At 31.4% G+C, this 19,521-nt stretch overlaps 1 protein-coding gene across 7 annotated transcripts in view; it reads right to left on the minus strand.

The window, feature by feature from the left end:
* Positions 1 to 4,095: 4,095 nt before the first annotated feature.
* LOC145284546 (1-phosphatidylinositol 4,5-bisphosphate phosphodiesterase gamma-1-like) overlaps positions 4,096 to 19,521 on the minus strand; it is a 335,906-nt gene continuing 320,480 nt past the window's right edge. For 6 of the 7 annotated variants that reach the window (XM_080133455.1, XM_080133452.1, XM_080133453.1 and 3 more), the window contains 4 exons: positions 17,149 to 17,307; positions 12,555 to 12,643; positions 11,152 to 11,330; positions 4,096 to 4,672 (listed from right to left, as the gene is read on the minus strand). In XM_080133455.1, coding sequence (XP_079989581.1) covers positions 4,624 to 4,672; positions 11,152 to 11,330; positions 12,555 to 12,643; positions 17,149 to 17,307 — 476 coding nt within the window. In that variant the 3' untranslated portion in view covers positions 4,096 to 4,623. The remainder of the gene's footprint in view (positions 4,673 to 11,151; positions 11,331 to 12,554; positions 12,644 to 17,148; positions 17,308 to 19,521) is intronic. The other variant, XM_080133456.1, reaches the window with a different exon arrangement.

Genomic DNA, 19,521 nt, shown 5'->3' on the forward strand with positions numbered 1-19,521 from the left:
CAAAAAATGCGCACGCACACACTAACACACATTTTTCCTTTCATATATAAAAATGCTCTGTAGTTACATCGAGCTCCATAAATTAAAGGATTGGTATGAATAATAGGTGAAATATAATTGAATAAGCATATTTTTCCCATAAACACACGTGTGTGTGTGTGTGTGTGTGTGTGTGTGTGTGTGACTACAAATTATATAAGCTATCATCATCCATTTTATAGTTGTATTCCCCTTGTGCAGGAGTTTAACATTTTCCGAGAACCTGCAACCTCAGTCTCCAAGCTTGGTGGTGTTGATTCCATTCAAATTTCACAGTCTCAGAACCTTGCTTCAAAATTTTCTTGAATCATCCAATTTTTCTCCAGTCTTCCACCTCAGATTTTTGCATTTTCTTATCCAACAGTCAGGGCCAAACACTCACTTTCATACAGTATCATACACCTAACACATTTGCCTGCCCCATAACCTATGAAAAAAAAAACATGGAACCTGCATAATACACAGGGTATATGACAAAATTATCTTTTTAGAAATAAAATTTAAAGTTTTGTACAAAAAGAGATTAAATGGTACATTAGTATATGAAGTATCCGTGTACTTTTTATATTTTTCTCTTCAATTATGATTATTGTTATGGGATAATACTTTTTTTTTCCTTTTAGGAGAGAAAGAGGACTACAATGTGAGGGTGAAAGAATTTATATTTTTTGAAAAATGGGAAAATATTTTCCCTTCTCAAAGAGAAGAAAATATTTATTAAGCCATTTCTTTTTTTTTTTTTTTTTTTTAATAGAATCTAAGTATTTTTTCTTTTAGGAAGAATAAAGATGATATTTGTATTTTTGAAGATAGAAATATGCTTATGTGTGTGTGTGTGTGTGTGTGTGTGTGTGTGTGTGTGTGTGTGTGTGTGTGTGTTTTGAATGAATAAATTTATGTTTAGCTTTTTTTTAATAACTTTTTAAAAGAATATGGTATTTTTAAATATCTTTTTAAAAGAATGTGGTATTTTTAAATATCTTTTTAAAAGAATGTGGTATTTTTAAATATCTTTTTAAAAGAATGTGGTATTTTTAAATATCTTTTTAAAGCATGTGGTATTTTTAAATATCTTTTTAAAGCATGTGGTATTTTTAAATATCTTTTTTAAAGAATGTCTTATTTTATTTTAAAAAAAGTAAAATACTTTTTTTAAAGTATTTCTTTCTACCTTTTTTAAGAGTGAGGTACTTTTTAATAAGGGAAGAGAAACAAGGGATTCGTTTTAAAAGCAAAAGAAAGAGAAGGAAGTTGAAGTAGTTTTTTTTTCGTAGACCAAGAATTTTTCCTCTTAAAAAAAATGAAGGAAACCTTTTACTTCTTAAAGGAGGGGAGGAAGAGAAGGCAATCTTTGTATAGTAAGAAAAGCATTTTTATTTTTGCAGAAAGTGATTGAAGTGAGGAATTTTCTTTTAAATTAAGAAAATGTGTGGAGTTAACAAAAAAGGTGTTTTTTTTTTATTGAAGACAATTACTGAAACTGTTGTAAGTTGTTTATTTTACATTGTGCAATTCTTTTATTTTTCAAAACAATTTCAATAACATCACATTTTTGTTGCGTATCATACTAAACACCTACAATTTACTAACTAAATTGAAATGAAATATAAACACTGAAAATTCAAGTTTAAAATTTTTACATGATGCAAAAGTGATTTCTAATAATGAGTAAACAGATTTTTCTCACATTCTTTTAAAAAACTTCCCTTGCAAAAATTAAGCAGACGTTTCTAGCAATGATTTAACAGACTTTTCTAGCAATGATTTAACAGACGTTTCTAGCAATGATTTAACAGACGTTTCTAGCAATGATTTAACAGACGTTTCTAGCAATGATTTAACAGGCGTTTCTAGCAATGATTTAACAGACGTTTCTAGCAATGATTTAACAGACGTTTCTAGCAATGATTTAACAGACGTTTCTAGTAATGACTTATCAAACATTTCTCAATTGTTTAATACTTTTCAAGCCATAATTAAACAGGCTTTTCTCATAATGATTTAATATACGTTTTTAGCAATAATTTAACAGACTTTTCTAACAAACAATTCTAGCAATAATTTAACAGGTTTATTTGAAATGAGTTAACAGATTCTTCTAGCAATGGGTTAACAGATTCTTCTAGCAATGAGTTAACAGATTTTTCAAATGGGCAAGCAAAACTATATCATACATGGAACACTGCCCACAAAAACAAATTTATAAATCAACACATGAAAACACTTTATTGCTAGCTTATATAAAACAATTTTTTCTTGTGTTAAATGACGTGATAATCAGTCATAGGTGTTTAATATTTAACCATTGGAAATATCAGTCTTAATATTGCTTACAGATATAATAAAATAAACTAATTTTTAATATATATATATATATATATATATATATATATATATATATATATATATATATATATATTTCATCCACATCAACATTACTGACAACAGTAAAAATAAGAGAAAAATATTAAGTACAAACATTTTATCAGTATAACGGTTTTTTTTAGATACTAATAAAAAAATTCTTATAAATCTGAGTAGCATAATGTTCAGGTTTTTGACCTCTGTCATTCTATAATAATGTTATGTAAAAAAAAAATTACATGATTAAAAAATGAAATAAAAAAAAACAATTCTATAAAAAACAAAAAAGCCAGCAGTTTGTTTTATCTACATTTTTTCCTTCTTATCAATTATGCAAGAATAAAAGGAATTTGGAAAAAAAACAAACCCCAAAACAAAAAAACAAAAAAAAACAAAACTAGTGCTTGTCCAAAATTCCCCTTAAAAAAAAAAAAAAATAAAACAAAAAACTCTGTTTGATGTACATACTCATGATGAAAAAAAAATATTTGATTCCAAAACATCACATAAATTGACCAAGTAGTTATATTTTTAAATAAGAAAATTCAAATTTTATGACAGACTGTCTCGCAGTGCCATTTTGAAAACAGGTTGAAAGAACAAGGGAGATAACTCTGAATAATTAAAACTTGTGAGATTTTAGAAAGCCATTCTTAACATGAGGAAGGGAGGACACTGGAAAAATTCAGATTTGCTTAAAAATAATTTCCTTTATCAAAATTAAAACTACTTGATCAATTTAAGTGATTTTTGGAATACAATATTTGGTACTTGTACAGTTTAATCAAGACATTAAAAAACGAAAATAGTGAAAAAAGTTTATAATGAATGTATCCGTTATGGAATGAAGTTCTCTGAAAATTTTTTTTACTTAATTTGATCGAGTAGTTTTTTTTTTTTTTACAGTGGAAAAACAATTTGTTATAATACCAAGCAAAGGTTCGATTTTAGGAAGAAAAGCTAGTATTAAAGATGGGGAGGAGTGTCAGTGCTTTAAACTGAGTTATCTCTCCGTGGCATGTTAAAAAAAATTCCAAAATGTCTACCTTTAACGTACTGTCATAAAAACGTATTTTCCGCTGTAAAAAAAAAGCAAAAAAAAAAGCTATTCAATCAAATTAAGTGAAATTTTTTTTTTATTAGGATCTTCAGTCCAAAACAGATACGTACAATATAACCTTTTCTCAATATTTTCATTCTTTTAATGTCTTGATTAAACTGTACAAGTACCCAATATTTTCTTTCTATCACATGTACGTACATCATCTAGATCTTTCTTTATTTTTGTTTTTATTTAATATAGGAAAATTCTGGAGAAGCACCAAAAAAATTATAAAAAAATAAAAATAAAAATTTACAAAAAAATTACAAAAACAAACTGATCTTTCTTAGTGCAGTTGTTTCTTAATCAACAAAATGGCTAGATAAGTGGAATATGAAGATTAAGGATTTGAAAAAAAAAAAAAAAAAATGCCATCTTCAGTTTCATTCATGCAACAGTATTCAATCTTTTAGTTTTTCTTCCATTTTTTTTGTCTTCTTTTTAATTTGCTTCTTTTTAATTTGTACTGATCGCAACATGCCAGATGGAGGAAATGATGAGGTGAATTAAACCGTAAGACTTAGTGGCTCATAGAAATTGGAGGACAACAGTGTCAGAGTTTTTGTATTTTTTTTTTTTAGAGTAAAAAAAAAAACACACACACACACACACACACACATAAAAGAAAACAAAGGCCACTGTGATTGAATTGAAAGGGATAAAACGAACAAGAGAGGGAAATGGCACCAACATGTTCTAGCCATTATAACAGAATTTTCATTTTTTCCTTACAAATTTTTCTGAAAAAGTCATCTGATATCAGAAGAGAAATCGATACAGAGTAACAGGGAACCAAATTCCTCAGTCTTTGTATTAGTATTATAAAATTTATGTGCGTATATTTGGTTATATAATGACGGTTACGAGTGTGGAGGTTTGAATTTGTTCTTATAGTTTCTTTTTTTTTCTTTTTCTTTTAGTGTAAAAACAAGCTGCCCAGATGTGAGGGTGAGTAGGTACAGTCATAAAAAAATGCTCGGTGGGAGAAACCAGTGCCAGAGACGTCATCATCATAAGTTTTTGTAAAAAAAAAAATTTTTTTTTTACTTATTTGGTCATCAGGCTAGGTTGGTTTGTTTAACATTCATATATCAAAGGGCAAAAACCTGCGGACATCCTCAGTTGTTTGCAGTTCTGCGGTAAACAATTTGAGATCTTGCACCTTGTCTGAAATTAAAAAACATAAAATAAAAAATTTGTTTAAAAAAGTACAGTAATCTTGCAATATACTTTTTCCTCTTTAATAAGCCATAGTTATAAAAAAGTTAGCTATAGACAGAAGCTACTAAGCTAATTAGGGAATGATAGAGTTCAAAATAGACTTCGTAGCCTCGTAGGAGATGTCCTTTTATCTTCGCTGCAACCTCTATCTCACAGAAGAGATGTTGCGAGTTTGTCTCTGATGTATCGTTATGTTCATGGAAAGTGTTCGACTGAGCTTCAATCTATGGTCCCCCCTCGCCAAACTTTCACAAGAAACACTCGTCTAGCTGTAAACACTATCAATAATTCCCCCCACTCTTTATCTGTGCCTAAACCTAAACATAGATTCCATGAACAAAGCTTCTTTCTTAGAACTGCACGCTTGTGGAATTGTCTTCCGTTTTCCTGCTTTCTGGCTGACTACAATATGGTTGTGTTCAAGTCTAAAGTAAATAAGTTCTTGATGAGCCGTTCCATATAAGTTATCAAATTTACCAAATTTTCATTACTAATGATTATTATATTGTCCAATTTCTACTGTACACTCTTTAACCCTTATCCTTGAGTGGCCTCTGGGCCTTGATAATGTGGTGATGCCTATGTAAAAAAAAAAAAAAAAAAAAAAAAAAAATACAGAACTCCCAAAATTTGACAGTGATACATGTTCATTCACACAATTCTAAGATCGCACATTCAGTACTGCAGAACACAATGTGTAAGGAGATCGTCGGTACATATCTGAGCAAACATAGGTGTGATTGTGCAGACTGTCTAATGTGAATGTATATTGTCGCTGAGCAAGAGCCATAAAATAATCAACAGTAGGCAACAGAAGCAACTGTTACATTCTGATGGCATGATGCTGTAAATGCTCAAGAGAACATCTTGCCAAAGCGAACACTAAGGAGCTGTATTCCAAGTGGGGATGAATCATTACCTATTAAAGCCTAGTCAGCAAATGCCATTCATGATGAATTTGGTAGCCGAGGATATGAACCTTGATTCTAGTAAAGCAACTGACCCTGACGGCATCCCAATTATAGTGTTAAAAAAGCTTCAAAGATGGTGGGATCCTTCTACCGCTCCAGAAGATATCTCACTACTGATGCAATTCTCTTTCTATATAAAAGCCAAGTACGTCCAAGGATGGAATACTGTTGCCATATCTGGGCAGGAGCTGCTAAAAACAGCCTATCCTGCCTTGACAGAGGACAAAATAGACTTCGTGGCTTAGTGGGGGATGCCCCTTTTCTCTACCCTGCAACCTCTCTCCCACAGAAGAGACGTTGCGAGCTTATCCTTGTTTTATCGTTATTTCCATGGCAGGTGCTCGTCTGAACTCCAATCTCTGGTCCCCCCTCGCCAATCTTTCACGAAAAACACCAGTCTAGCTGAATCCACTGTGAAAAATTTCCCCCACTCTTTATCTGTGCCTAAATCAAAACGTGGATTCCATGAACAAAGCTTCTTTCTTAGAACTGCATGCCTGTGGAACTCTGTTCCGTCTGCCTGCTTCCCAACTGACTACAACTTGGATGTCTTCAAGTCCAACATTAACAAATTCCTAATGAACCACCCCCTTAAGTAAACACTTTATCAACACTGTACTTGCAATAACCCTTATCCCTGAGTGGCTTCCGGGCCTTGATAAGTGGTGACCACCGTGTAAAAGAAAAAAAAAAAAAAATGCCACACAAAGCTCCCTATTAACCTGATTAGATACATAAGACAAATGATTGTCGAACCTGAGATTGCTAGATATTATTAGTCCCAGATAGTTATGACATTTCAAGAATGGCACAAATATTAACAGGTAAGAAATCGTAAAAAATCAAGTCGAGCATGTAGGATCTCCCTCCATGAATGAAAAATTTACTTTCACCATGAATAATGTTTGTGCAAAATTAAAAAAAATCCTAGGTGTGGTTATTGAGAAAAGTGCAATTAAATGAGCAGATGAACGATTTGAGAGCAATTTTATCCCTAGGATGGTAACTAGTTATCTCGGAAAATCCGTTCCGGCAAAAATTTATTTTAACCATAACTAATGTTTGTGCCAAAAATGTTTTTAAAAATCCAAGGCGTGATTATTGAGAAAAGTGCAAACAAATGAATGGGAGTGAATTACTAGGTCTGATCCCTTCTTTGTTGGAGGACGAAAGATAAATACAATCAATAACTTTCACTAACCGCATTAAAATAGAATTTTCTAACCTTGCAAAATTTCAGTATTTATTATCGTTCAGTTATTGAAGCACAAAGAATGTTTAAAAAAAAAAAAAAAAAAAAAAAAGGATGAAATTTTGAAGTTGTCACAGCTCCTCCCTTTTGGACGGGATGTACAAAAAATTTCTAACCTAAATAGATCTGACACTGCGTCAATTTCCAGCTCTCATCACATCGCTGCAGTGTTGCATCCTTCTACTTTCTCTATAAGTACTTCCATCATATTTGCTCTGGTGGACTTACTAGACTTGAACCTCCTCAATATAAATACTTCAATTCACCCAACTAGCAACAAAATCACACCCCTTCACTGTAGAGGTACCTAGATACTGAAAGATTGACTACTTTAATAGTTTCTTTCCTCAGACCACTAGCCTCTGGAATTCTCTTTGTGCTCCCTCTTTCCTCAGCCATATCAACATATCAAGAAATTTAAATGTAATATGAACAAACCTTTTGTTACCCAACTCCCCATCCAAGTTCCCCCCTATAAATCTGACCTCTACCACAATAGCCCCTATTGCAGTAGAATTTTACACATTAGTAGTAATATGCTTTGTTTGGTGGCAAAGAAAAATGAAAAGAAAAAGTTTTTTATAGAATTTAGAACACAATTTCATGTTGTCTGATCATAAACCAAACAAGAACATAAGTCAGTCATAAAACTGCATATCTCTGCCTGAAAACAAAGTCTTGTCTTAGAAACGTTGACAACTCCAAAACTATTGGTAATAGTCAGCTAGGGTACTTCCTAACTTCCGATGTGTCTGCTACCGAAAGTGGTGACAAGACAAATCAATTCTTTCACTTTTTTTCTCTCATGCCTATACCTCCCCTGTGCATGTACTCTTTTTTATTACGTTTTTCCAATCGTTCTCTTTTTTTATTTAATAAATCATTGAAATTGAAAATTTTTTCAATCTTATTTTGATTAGAAATTATTGAAATTAGTTTTTCTTCTTTTTTTTTTAAAGAATTATTGAAAACACTTTTTGCACACTTTTTTTTTAAAAACGAATTACTGAAAACACATTTTAAAATTTTAATTAAGAATTATTGAAATTAGCTTTATTTGTTTTTAAGAATTACTGAAAACACTTTTTGCACACTTTTTTTTAAAAAGAGTTATTGAAAACACATTTTAAAATTTTAATTAAGAATTATTGAAACTAGCTTTATTTGTTTATAAGAATTATTGAAAACACTTTTTACATTCTAGTTTTTTTTTAAAGAATTACTGAAAACACATTTAAAAATTTGGATTAAGAATTATTGAAGGTGCCTGGCGTTGCCCGGGTGTTTGGAGGTGTGTGTTCAGCAAAAAAAAAAAAAAAAAAAGTGGTAGTAGGCTAGCAGGCTCAAACCCGTACCGCGAAGGAGGAAAAGAACATAAAAAAAAAATGTGATGCCTTTGTTGTTGCACCCATCGCCAAACCGGAAGTAATGAATGTTTAAATTAAGGCTAGTCAATCGAAAAGATGACTTTTGGAAATATCGGCGAAAAAACGACCTCTCCCTGTAGAATAGTGGCCAGTTGAGGGTGAAGTAATTAACGTTTTTAGCCAATTTGTTGATATCTGTCATCTGAAGGGTTGAGCTTCAAAATGATACCGATCTCGTGAAAATCCGTCGCCTCTATTGAAAGTTTTAGGATGACATACATACATGCATACATAAATTTAAACAGACAGGTCAAATTTACATTATAGATTATTGAAAACGCTTTTTGCACTCCTTTTTTACTTCAATAAATCGCTTCACAATAGAAATACTGAAGAACAATAAAAGTGAAGGAACTGATTTACTGTGTCACTGCTTCCGGTAGCACGCACACACACACACACACACACACACACACACACACACTGGAAGTTAGAAAGTACATTAGCTGATTATAACCAAACTATTCATCTAATCAGGCTGAAATTGTGCATGTTTCTTACTGTTGTCAAAAGTGCATCAGATGCATATATCATATTTGGAAAAATCAGATATTGAAATTGTCAAAATTTTAACTTTGTCCAAAATTTTTATGGTCAAAGTCAAAAGTATTATAAGATGTAGGACTTCAGTCATTACAATATGGGGCAAGCAGTGAACCTCTATGATGAACAGAATGAAATTATTGCCAAAAGTGTAACTTTCACTATTTCCATGATTTTTTTTTTTTTTTTTACATGGGAATCACCATTTATCAAGGCCCGAAGGCAAGGCCAGTTGTACTTGCTTGTACTTGAAACGACATTCACCCTGGAGGAGTTGAGTCGGCTTCATGAAGATGCACATCTCGTACCACTGCGGCCCAAGCCCGGCGATCGGAGGCAAGATCCCGAGTGAGCAATAGCCAGTCACGTCTCCAACGAGACAGGCCATAGATGAGCGGGCCCGAAATAAGCTCAGCGTCGGCTTTGATAGTCCCGAGCCACGTTCTTAGCTAGCCACCGACACGTTTTTTCCAGCTGGGTAGAGGACGTGGGGAGATAGCCTCGTGGATAAAGACCCCCGCATCACAGCGAGAGGCATGGCCGAACCATCGAAGGCGTCGGGCCCGCAGTAGTCTGCGTCTGCAAGGAACTTGCGGCAACCTGTCTTCAAACCCATGGAATGACTGTCGATAATCGGCGGCTCCATGGTTGGACTATCCCTCTGCGTCTGCTGACAATCAGCGGCAAGGATATCCGTTCCTGGGCACACACCCACAGTGTACACTTGCGACTGGCGTCCGCCTGTGGTTACTACCGCCAAGAAACTTGATGAGAGAAGGCCAGTTGGGGATAAGAGGTAATGAATGTAATGTGGTAGTAATCATTAATGGCATAAGTTGAGTAGAATTTGATTATTTAAAGGGGCGGTTCAACAAGAACTTGTTTAAATTAGACTTGAGGGCTACCATAATGTAGTTGGTTGGGAAGCATTTGACTTGGATATTCCAAAATTAAATCAATTATAAGTTAGATATTTTGACCAAGTTTGGTGACGATTGGTCAAGCGATATGGATGCTAGACTATACATAAATAAACATTTATAAACTTGAGTGAAAGCATAACCTTTATGGTAGAGGTAAGAAGAAATAAACAATTTATTAGATTAAAATTGGAAAGAGTGAAATCTGAAGATCCATAGACATTATAACTACAAGGATTTGAGTAGCCAACGGCAAAATAATTTGAAATTGGGGTGAATTTCCAAATTCGGTGACTGACTGGCATGGCCCCCTTCTGTATGTGATGATAGAACAGCACACAAAACAAATCCAATCAGTTTTAACTAAAGAAGTAAAAATTAAGAAAAAGATACAGGAAGAGAAAAAAATGTGAAAAAAGAAAGAAGTAGAGGAAAACAGAGAGAGTGAGAGAAAAAAAAGAAAAAAAGATTTGGTTGGTTGTTTTTGTTTTATGGTATATCAACCCCTTTTTGGGTTATTAATGTTGAATCCAGTAATTTTGGAAAAAAGTTTTTATGCTACAATTTTTTTATATCTTCAAATACTTATCTATGGTATTTAGTCTGATTTTATTGTAGAGGAAAATTGTTGCTTTTGTTTGACTTTGATAGAACATGATTGAGTTTTGCAAAGGGAAAGGAAAAACAACATCAATATTTTGTGCATTTTAGGTCAGGAAACCAGTATCTATAGACAGTCTGATCTTGTAGCATCAGGCAGGAAAAGAGAAAAAAAAAATCCAGCCAAATAGCAACATGGAAAATAAATCTTTAGCTATTTGGCTGATATCAGACTTTTCTTATTATGTAATGTGACCGTTACAATCGAACTATTTGTTACATGCAGTCTGGTATCGATGAAAAGGAACAAACAAGCAAACAAAAATAAATAAATCTGACTTTTTTTTTCCATTTTAGCAAAAGGCTATCCGTTTTTTCTGAAGAAAAAAGCGGAATTCCACTAAAAGTTTGAGGACTCACATCCCTGTAACTGTTATTTTGGATTACGTCCCAACCTGTTTGCAATTTATAATTCTTAACTTCCACTTTTCAGACATTTTGTGGATTTTTTTCACTACTGAAAATGTTTATGGAAAAAAAAAAAAAAAAATGTAGACAGACCCCCCCCCCCACACACACACAATGTTCCTTGTTGGATATGGCTATGTCCATGTTATGCATAATTCTTGTTTGATTCACATACTTATATTCAAGACTGCTTGGCATTTTATAATAATGATAAAAAAAAAAACAGTGGAAAATATTGACTTACTTTCTTTGTCTGCGTTCCTCGGTTTTGGCCTGAAGTCTTTGTTCAGTATCCCTCAGCTCTTGTACAAGACTGTTGGCCACGTCTTCTCTCATCGGCCCCTGGTCCAGACAATTAGACAACTCTGCAGTTTTCTGTCGCAACTGCTGAATGCATGCATAAGTTTCCTGTTCATCGCTGTCCTGAAATTTACAAAGAAAATGCAACATTAATCATGTTGATTTAACACCATCAATCTATACATATATAAAGTAGAGTTATTTGTCACACTGGCATTGATATTAAAAATCCACTTTTCTATTTTAAAGATGAATACAACTTCCTTATATATTTAGTTATGAATACAGAAGATACATCAACATAATTATTTTGCATATTTCTTTAAAAACAAACTTTTATTAATTCACTTTTTTTTTCTTCTGTTTTTTTCATTAGATGATTAGTTTTCTTTCACTATAATGCACAATTCTATTTGTACATATTTTTGTCAATTTTTGGTCTACAATCTTGAAACTTGATATATGTGATTTTCAGACCTGTAGAAAAATATCTATTTGGTTTTTGCTAAGGGGTCAAAATTGAAAAATTGGAACTTGGCACAGTTTGATGTAATGTGCATGCTTTACAAATGCACAAATATACATTTATGTTTAACTGCATTAATTTGTCGAGTTTTAGTATACATGTCATTAGTTCAAATGGTAGCAAATACCACTGAAGAGCTAAATGTTTTGGTTTCGATTCTAGCTGATTACACCCAAGTTATTTAAGAAAAAAAAAAAAGAAATTAAAATCATTACTATATACTGTGTACTATATAATAATCAATAGAAAATTGGTCCTATAATACAAAATCTGTATAAATTAAAATATCATATTTAAGTGTATTTTATGACCGGGAAACACTGAGCGGCCTGCTAGTGAACATATAAACATAAGTCTCAGCATGGCTGTGGATTTGGAGTTCAGAGAAAAAGGCAGTTCTTAAGTTTAAATGTACAATGGCAAGTTGTTGGGATATGTGGAAGTAAGAGTTCAATGACTAGTTCTAAGGTTATATGAAGTAAGAATCCGACAGGGTTATAGAAGAGTGAGATTCTGATAACTAGGTCCTGAGTTATACAAGAATAAGATTCTATCGGCGTTATATATTTGAACTCAAATTTCATTAGTTGAAATATATTTTATTGAATAAATGCAATGAAAATTTTGTTTTAATCAGATATTTCTGTAAGTTTCTCCTTTATAATTCAGATCAAAATTTAATCTATAAAAGCTTTGTTTGATAAAATAACAAGTTTTGAATAGGTTTAAAATGATGTTAGTATCGTTGTATGAAAAAAAAAGAAAAAAAAACACTAAACATTTTTCTCTTTTAATATACAATTGAGAAATGATTTACTTACTCTTGTATTTTTTATATCAAAGTGAATCAATAAAGAAGCCAATTCCAATTCTTCAGAATAACCATTCTTCAGAGGGACAACTCTGTAACCTATAACGAAAAGCAGAAAAGATATTAATTCCTAATTACTAACAGCAGATAGGTTCATTTACAGAGGCTTATTTCAAAGAACATGGAGGCTCAGTTCAAAGAATACGGAGGCTTAGTTCACAGAATACAGAGGCTCATTTCAAACAGAACAAAGGCTAATTTCAAATAATACAGAAACTCATTTCAAACAGTTCAGAGATTCAGTCAAGCTAATTTCCATGTTTTGTTTTTGGATAAACAGTAATTAGAATGATTTAGATAACTAATGTATAATTAAGAAATGATAAGAAAAGCCTTTTTGGGTGAAAGTTTAGCATTTAAAATGCAGTGATTACTGTTAGAATTTGTTGCATCATTTTCTAATCTATCTTTTTACTTTCTAATATATAAAGTAAAGTCAGTCTTTTTATCATTTCTTTGTAATCAATAGTTTTCTTCCTAAATATTTGATTCTAGATCATTTTTGTTGTTGTTTGTTGCACCATGTTATTAAGAAGAATAAAATTTAATTCAATTTCAGATATTTATTTCTCTTGCAACAGCAGGATGACATGACACAAGGATCAAGAAGTGCCAGCACTCTGGCCTGCAAAAAATACCTGAGCAACCCCAGCATTCTCTGGTAGGGATTCCTAAGGTGATTAGCAATAAACTAACTCCTTCGCAAATAGAGAAGACAAAGCATGGAGGGTGGATCTCCTAGAAATGCACAAGATTTAAGCCATGTTTCAGTCAATAGAGAAAAGGCAATCTCAACAATAGTCAAAACTCTTAATTTTGGAGCAAAGGGAAAAACTCCGTCTGGACTTTTAGAAATACTTTGTCTTGTTCTGAATTATTTTCAAATAGTCGCCATTTAAAAAAAAAAAAAAATGTAACTTTGTCGTTACTTCCCTGGCATAATTGATAAAACAAAAAAAGCAAAAGAAATTGCAAGTAAATACACAACTGGGCAATGTTGAATGGGTCCAGCTAGTAATCAAATATATAAAATTAGTGGAAAAGTCACACATGTATTCTTCATATATTGTATATTGTTATTACAAATATTTACATTTTGTGGACATCTGGTGTGCATGCAGACCCCATGATATTATTGTACCAACTTTGTTCAAACTGGAACATACTTATCTAATTAACTATGATTAATGTCGTTTGAGAACTTCTCAAGTAATGGGGGGGTAGGGTGGATCTTCTACATCTATAATGTCTTGTAAAGGTTTGTGACTTACTTTCATTCTATGAATGTCCAGCATGAATGCAAATGCGATGATATTATTATATCATTATTTTATCATCCTTGGACAGGACAGATACTACCCTTTGATCCTAACCTGAAGAATAAATTCCACATTTGACAAAGATGAAATTTAAAAATTACTTTTTGTTTTGCATTGCATCTTAGGCAATCGAGTGATCCCATCTTTAAAAAAAAGGAGGGGGGGATGCAGAATGATAACGTACGTACATACATGAAATTTATTGTTTAATTCATTTGACACCACATAGAATGTAGCGGATCAGTGAGAATTCTCCAACTGTCTCCACTTTTGGTGATGAATAGCATCCGTCCACAGTTATAGCCATCTGGCAGCTTCTGCGGATGGTTCCCATAGATTTTAGTCTACCACGCTTCCACATCCAGATGTTAAAATGTGTCTTTATCTATAAACAGGTTTTCATCGGATGATTGATAAATAAAAATTCTTCTCATCTTTAATACAAATCTTTGTGATTCTGTCTTACCATTTCACATTTTTTTTTTTCAGATATCTGCTGCTCGTTGGAGAACTGTGAATCAATAGGTTTCATAAGTACAGCAAGAGATTTGGTATTTTACATTTCTACAGATATCTGTTCATAGAACAGGGAACTTGAATGCCTATAGGAGAGAACTTGAATGTCTACTAAACGTCATCTTTGAGTATAATCAGTTTCACTGTATATGGGTCTGTCAGAGACCCTGACATGAGGACACTTCTCATTAGAAGTAAACCATAACCAAATATTAAAAAAAAAAATTTAAAAAAAACAAACAAAAAAAAAAACAGTGCGTTGTTTCCTAAAGCCATCCAGCACATTCCCTGAGTTGCAGGGACATCTTGTCTATTAATAGAGGGAAACTTTTAATAAAAAAAATAAAAAGCTGTAGACAATGAGGAACTCATATTTAAAAATATGAATAAAAACAAAAGTAAACACTGATAGGTTGTATGTACATCATAAAGATTTTTCTGTATCTTTTTTTTAAATAAATGTAATTCTAAGTATTCACTGAATTTAGGTTAAGATTTGAATAAACACTTGAATCTCTTCAGATATTTAATAAAAAATTTATTGTTTAAATAATTTGACTTTACTCATTTTATTTTTTAAAATGTAAAGATTGAAAAAGTATTTTTCACTCAGTTATGAGCTTTGGAAAATTGTCAGTGAAAAAAAAACACGATCGCCAAAACATAAGTGTTTTATTATTTCTAGTTGCCACTTGGAAAAAAATAACTCACGACTGTTTCACTTGCAACGTAAAGCCCTGCTCAACCCTTTATACACCAAGCAGCAAAAGGCAAACGATGGTGTAAAACTTCCTATCTCTGAAAGTGGCACTCCAGCTATGATAGAGGCCAACCAAGATCAGCTATCACGCCTTGATGAAAAAGATTTTGGTGCTCTCTCTTGATTATTTGTAGCAACAAAAATTAAAAATAAATGTGTATATTCTACACATGCGCAAATATACATTTTGTTATTTCATCATTACATTACGTTACTTCATTGTTTTATATGCATATGGACTTATCTCAGATGGTAACGAATAACGTTGGAGGGCTTAATGTCTCGGTTTCGATTCTAGCTCATGCTACCATATCCTTTTTTTTTTTTACTTTTCAAATCACTAATATAGTTCATGCACTACATAATAATCAGTAGAATATTTACTCTACAATAGTATTAAGTCCGAAATCTGCGTCAATTAAAATATATTTAAGCATATTTTACGACCGGACAACGCTGAGCAGCATGCTTGTAGTTATATATATGCTTTTCCAGATAAAAAAATCAGTTAGAATCAAGACATGTTCCAAAATAAATTAATTATACTAACTACGATTGTTTCAAAACTTCATTAAATAGAATATATATGGTGCAGTTTCAAAGTTTGAAAAGTGGATCAAAACATCAAATGAAATCCTGGCTGAGTTCATAAGTATCGGCAAAGTTGCTTGTTGGAAAGCTGTAAATTACTAAGTTTCATATATACAGCGAGAGATTTGGCTGCTGTATTAGAAGTCCCAAGTATTGTATTTCTTGATGAGCCAAGATAAATTACCCTCTCCTTATAAATAGTATATCCCAGGTAGGTGAAACATCTGCTCAAATGATTAGGGTGTAAATCAGAATTGACTTGTTTTATTGAACATTAGAAAAATAATCATCATAGATTAAGCAAAATGAATTCAAATAGAGCAGCTTCATGTCCTTTTACAAAGATTAAAATCAAGATATAACAACACTAAATCTTATATTATGAATCCTTATACTAATCTTGATTAAAATTGATTACATGATTTTGATTCTAGAAAATATATAAAATTTAAGGCTTAAGTTTAAAAAAAAAAAAAATTTATGAAATCTTGTTTAATTGGTGTCTATGGATCAAATTTAATGCAAATCTGAAATATTTAAATTTTAAAATAGGAGCTTGTTTACCATATTATGTCCCTAAACAACATTTTTAAATACATCAAACTAAAATTTGGTAAATATTTATTAATTCATGTCTAATAGCCATCGTTAAAACTTCATAAAAAATTGGAGGTATTTAAATTTTTACTAAGGGCCTCCATCTTTGCATAAAATTAAAATAAACTAAATATACTACTACTCACACTTACATATAGAAACCATTTTCCAAAATTCATAATGAGATGACAAATATATATACAAATATGTAAACAGAAATAATTGTAGCAGCATTGATTAATATGAAAAAGAAAAAAAATGAATACTAAAAGAAAAACCACAAAAAATAAACTGAAAAAAAAAAATCAATCATTACATGAAATAAAAAATTTCATTTAAAAAGTTATTTTATCAACATATCTTTTAAATAAATTAAAATAGACAAAAATGAATAAGCCCCCCCCCTCCAAAAATGAATTCAAGAAAAGTGGAAAAAGACAATTTTATCAAATTAAAAAAATAATGAAAAATCGTTTAAAAAAAGTTAATGTCTCACCATGTTTTTATGTTTTTGAAATAAATCAAAATTATTAAAATATTAAAGTTGTTTTTAATTTGTTATAATCTCACTGTATCTTTAAAATTAATTAAAATTGAAAACAGAAAATTTTTTTTTTTGTTATTTCATTACCATATTTTTCAAATTAATTAAAATAAAAAAAAAAAATGAATAAGTTTTTTTTTTCTCACCATATATTTAAAATGAATGAAAACAAAAAAAATGGAAATGTTTATTTTTTTTTAAATTATCATTTTCTCACCATATCTTAGACACTTGACAGGATAACAAGCTTGTCCAAGAAAACTGTGGTCATCAAACATGTCTTCTACTTGGACAACAATCCTGAGTAATGCTAAGTCAGGACAATCTATATGAAAGTGAAATACTTCATTCCACACAGGATTTAAACCACTGTCCACTAAAAACAAAACAAAAAAGTAAAACTTTAATCACAAAAAAAAAAAAAAAAAATTCTGTCAACTCAGTTTTTTTAAAATAGAATTATTTATACATAAAAAACGAAAACAACATTTAAGTCATATTTTTTAGGCTATTAGATTCATCTAACTTGTGGCATAAAATTTAGTAAAAAGTTATGGCATCTTTTTTTTTTTTTTTTTTTTTTTTAGTTTATATGCAAATATAAACGTGATTGGTTGATAAAAAGGAATAGATAGAGTACATTTTACTAAGGCAGCATTTTTTACAAATGTCAGAAAGTGAGTTTGAATCTCATATAAGTGTAAAGGATTTTTTTAAATTGTAGACATGTTTTATAAATTTAAAGAAATTAACATAACATAAAAACAGTACATGAATATATAATTTTTTTAAACTGTGACGTTTTTTATTTTTTTGATAATCTGAAAAAAAGTACACAAAGAATATTAATGAAAAAGTGAATTATTATTATTTTTTTAATTATATTTATTATTTTTTCATGGAAATCGATCCAGACAAGATATGATGCCACTTGATGTAAGGTAGTAACAAAAAATATACTACTTCAAGGTCAAAAACTAGCAAACATTAAGCGTTAGATGGATAGATTTGACCCAGAAAACAGCAATTCTTTCTCCTTTGTCAAAAACATCGCTCATGGAATGTGAGGATTAAAGGACAAAGATAAGAGAAGTGAGAATTACAATGCTGCCAAAAGTTCACGTCTTACTTTCCTGAAAAACAATGTCTAATGTATTGTTTGGATTCATTAAACTACTGTTCTCATCTTGAGTGTCAATTTCATGTTTCAGTCGATGTAACCTCCAACCTTTTTCAGGTGTATCTTGTCAAACTCAGGAATTTGGACAGAATTTTGAATGGAACCTTTTTACTTCACGAGGGCTAGCATGCTCTTGTTTCATCAGTCATGATTGAATAAAGGTCCTAAGTAATTCGCAATTGTATTTCTCACACTGAGAATTTAACCTTCAACATCCAGGAGAATATCACTTTTACAATTGATTTTTCCAAGTACTCTAACTGCTGCGCCACAGATTAGAATACTTGAAAAAATCAATTGTTAAGTGATATTCTCCGGAAAGTTGAAGGTTCAACTCTGAAAATCATACTCAATATGAGAACGTGATGAATCCAAATGATACAAATAAGCAATCCTCATCTCAAAAATTCAGAAACGTAATTTTTAATGTTTTATGCTAATAAAAATGATACGCAGATGGTATTTATTTGCTCCCCCACTGAGCAAATTAGGCACAAGGCCGTTTTTAATGTGAGGTAAAAATGATACGCAGATACAGTCATCATAATCACTCACTCTTTTATGAAAATGCTAAATAGCATACCTTCCCCCTCCCCCCAACTTTCTAATATTTTTCTTCATTCTAGCTGCAAACAGTAAAAGCTACATAAAGATGGAAATTGATATGCCCAAGTACTTAATGAAAATCACTCATCGAGGGAGTATAAAGTAATTGTTTCAAAATTCTGATGGGCATTTCTCATAATGCTGCAAGTCAAATGAATCCAAGATGGATAGAAAGTTAGATACCTGATGAAACATGGAGATTTAAAAAAAAACAAAAAAAAAACAGAACAGATGTTTGGTTAGATCCTGGGAAGACATGCATGCACATAGTTTTGTGTTCATGCTACAACGAATGAAACTTTTGTTAAACAGTGAGTGAGTTACATGCACACTTTCACTCTTCCTGAAAATGTTTTCCTGTTTAGAATAAGTTTTTTTTTTTAATTGTTTTTTGTCTTCAAATTCATACTCAATAATCATGAATCTTTTCCTTGTACACATTTTTGTGAATTATTCCATGGGTTTCTGCCTTTGGATTATTATGGACCATCTTCTTCCAATTACGGGATTTCCTTGGATTTTACTTGTGCAAATGGAAATTCTTTTAACTTTCTTGAAGTTATACATTTGGATTTTACCGTCACTGAATTATTTATCTTCCACTAGACTATCCATTCATGTGTAATCACCTTTTTCTTCACCATATTCCTTTTGCTTCACTTTTTTTGTTTTCAAGTAAGATCTTTGACTTACTTGTTGTTTCATCAAATACTTTTGCATGCAAAATCTGATCCTGCATTTTGCTAATTCCTACCCTCTGATAAGAAGGAAAGTATTTCTTCGAAACTCCGTGGATTAAGGACT

Source organism: Euprymna scolopes, chromosome 9 (assembly GCF_053919585.1).
Source record: "Euprymna scolopes isolate OS-2025 chromosome 9, ASM5391958v1, whole genome shotgun sequence".
NCBI classification, from domain to species: domain Eukaryota; kingdom Metazoa; phylum Mollusca; class Cephalopoda; order Sepiida; family Sepiolidae; genus Euprymna; species Euprymna scolopes.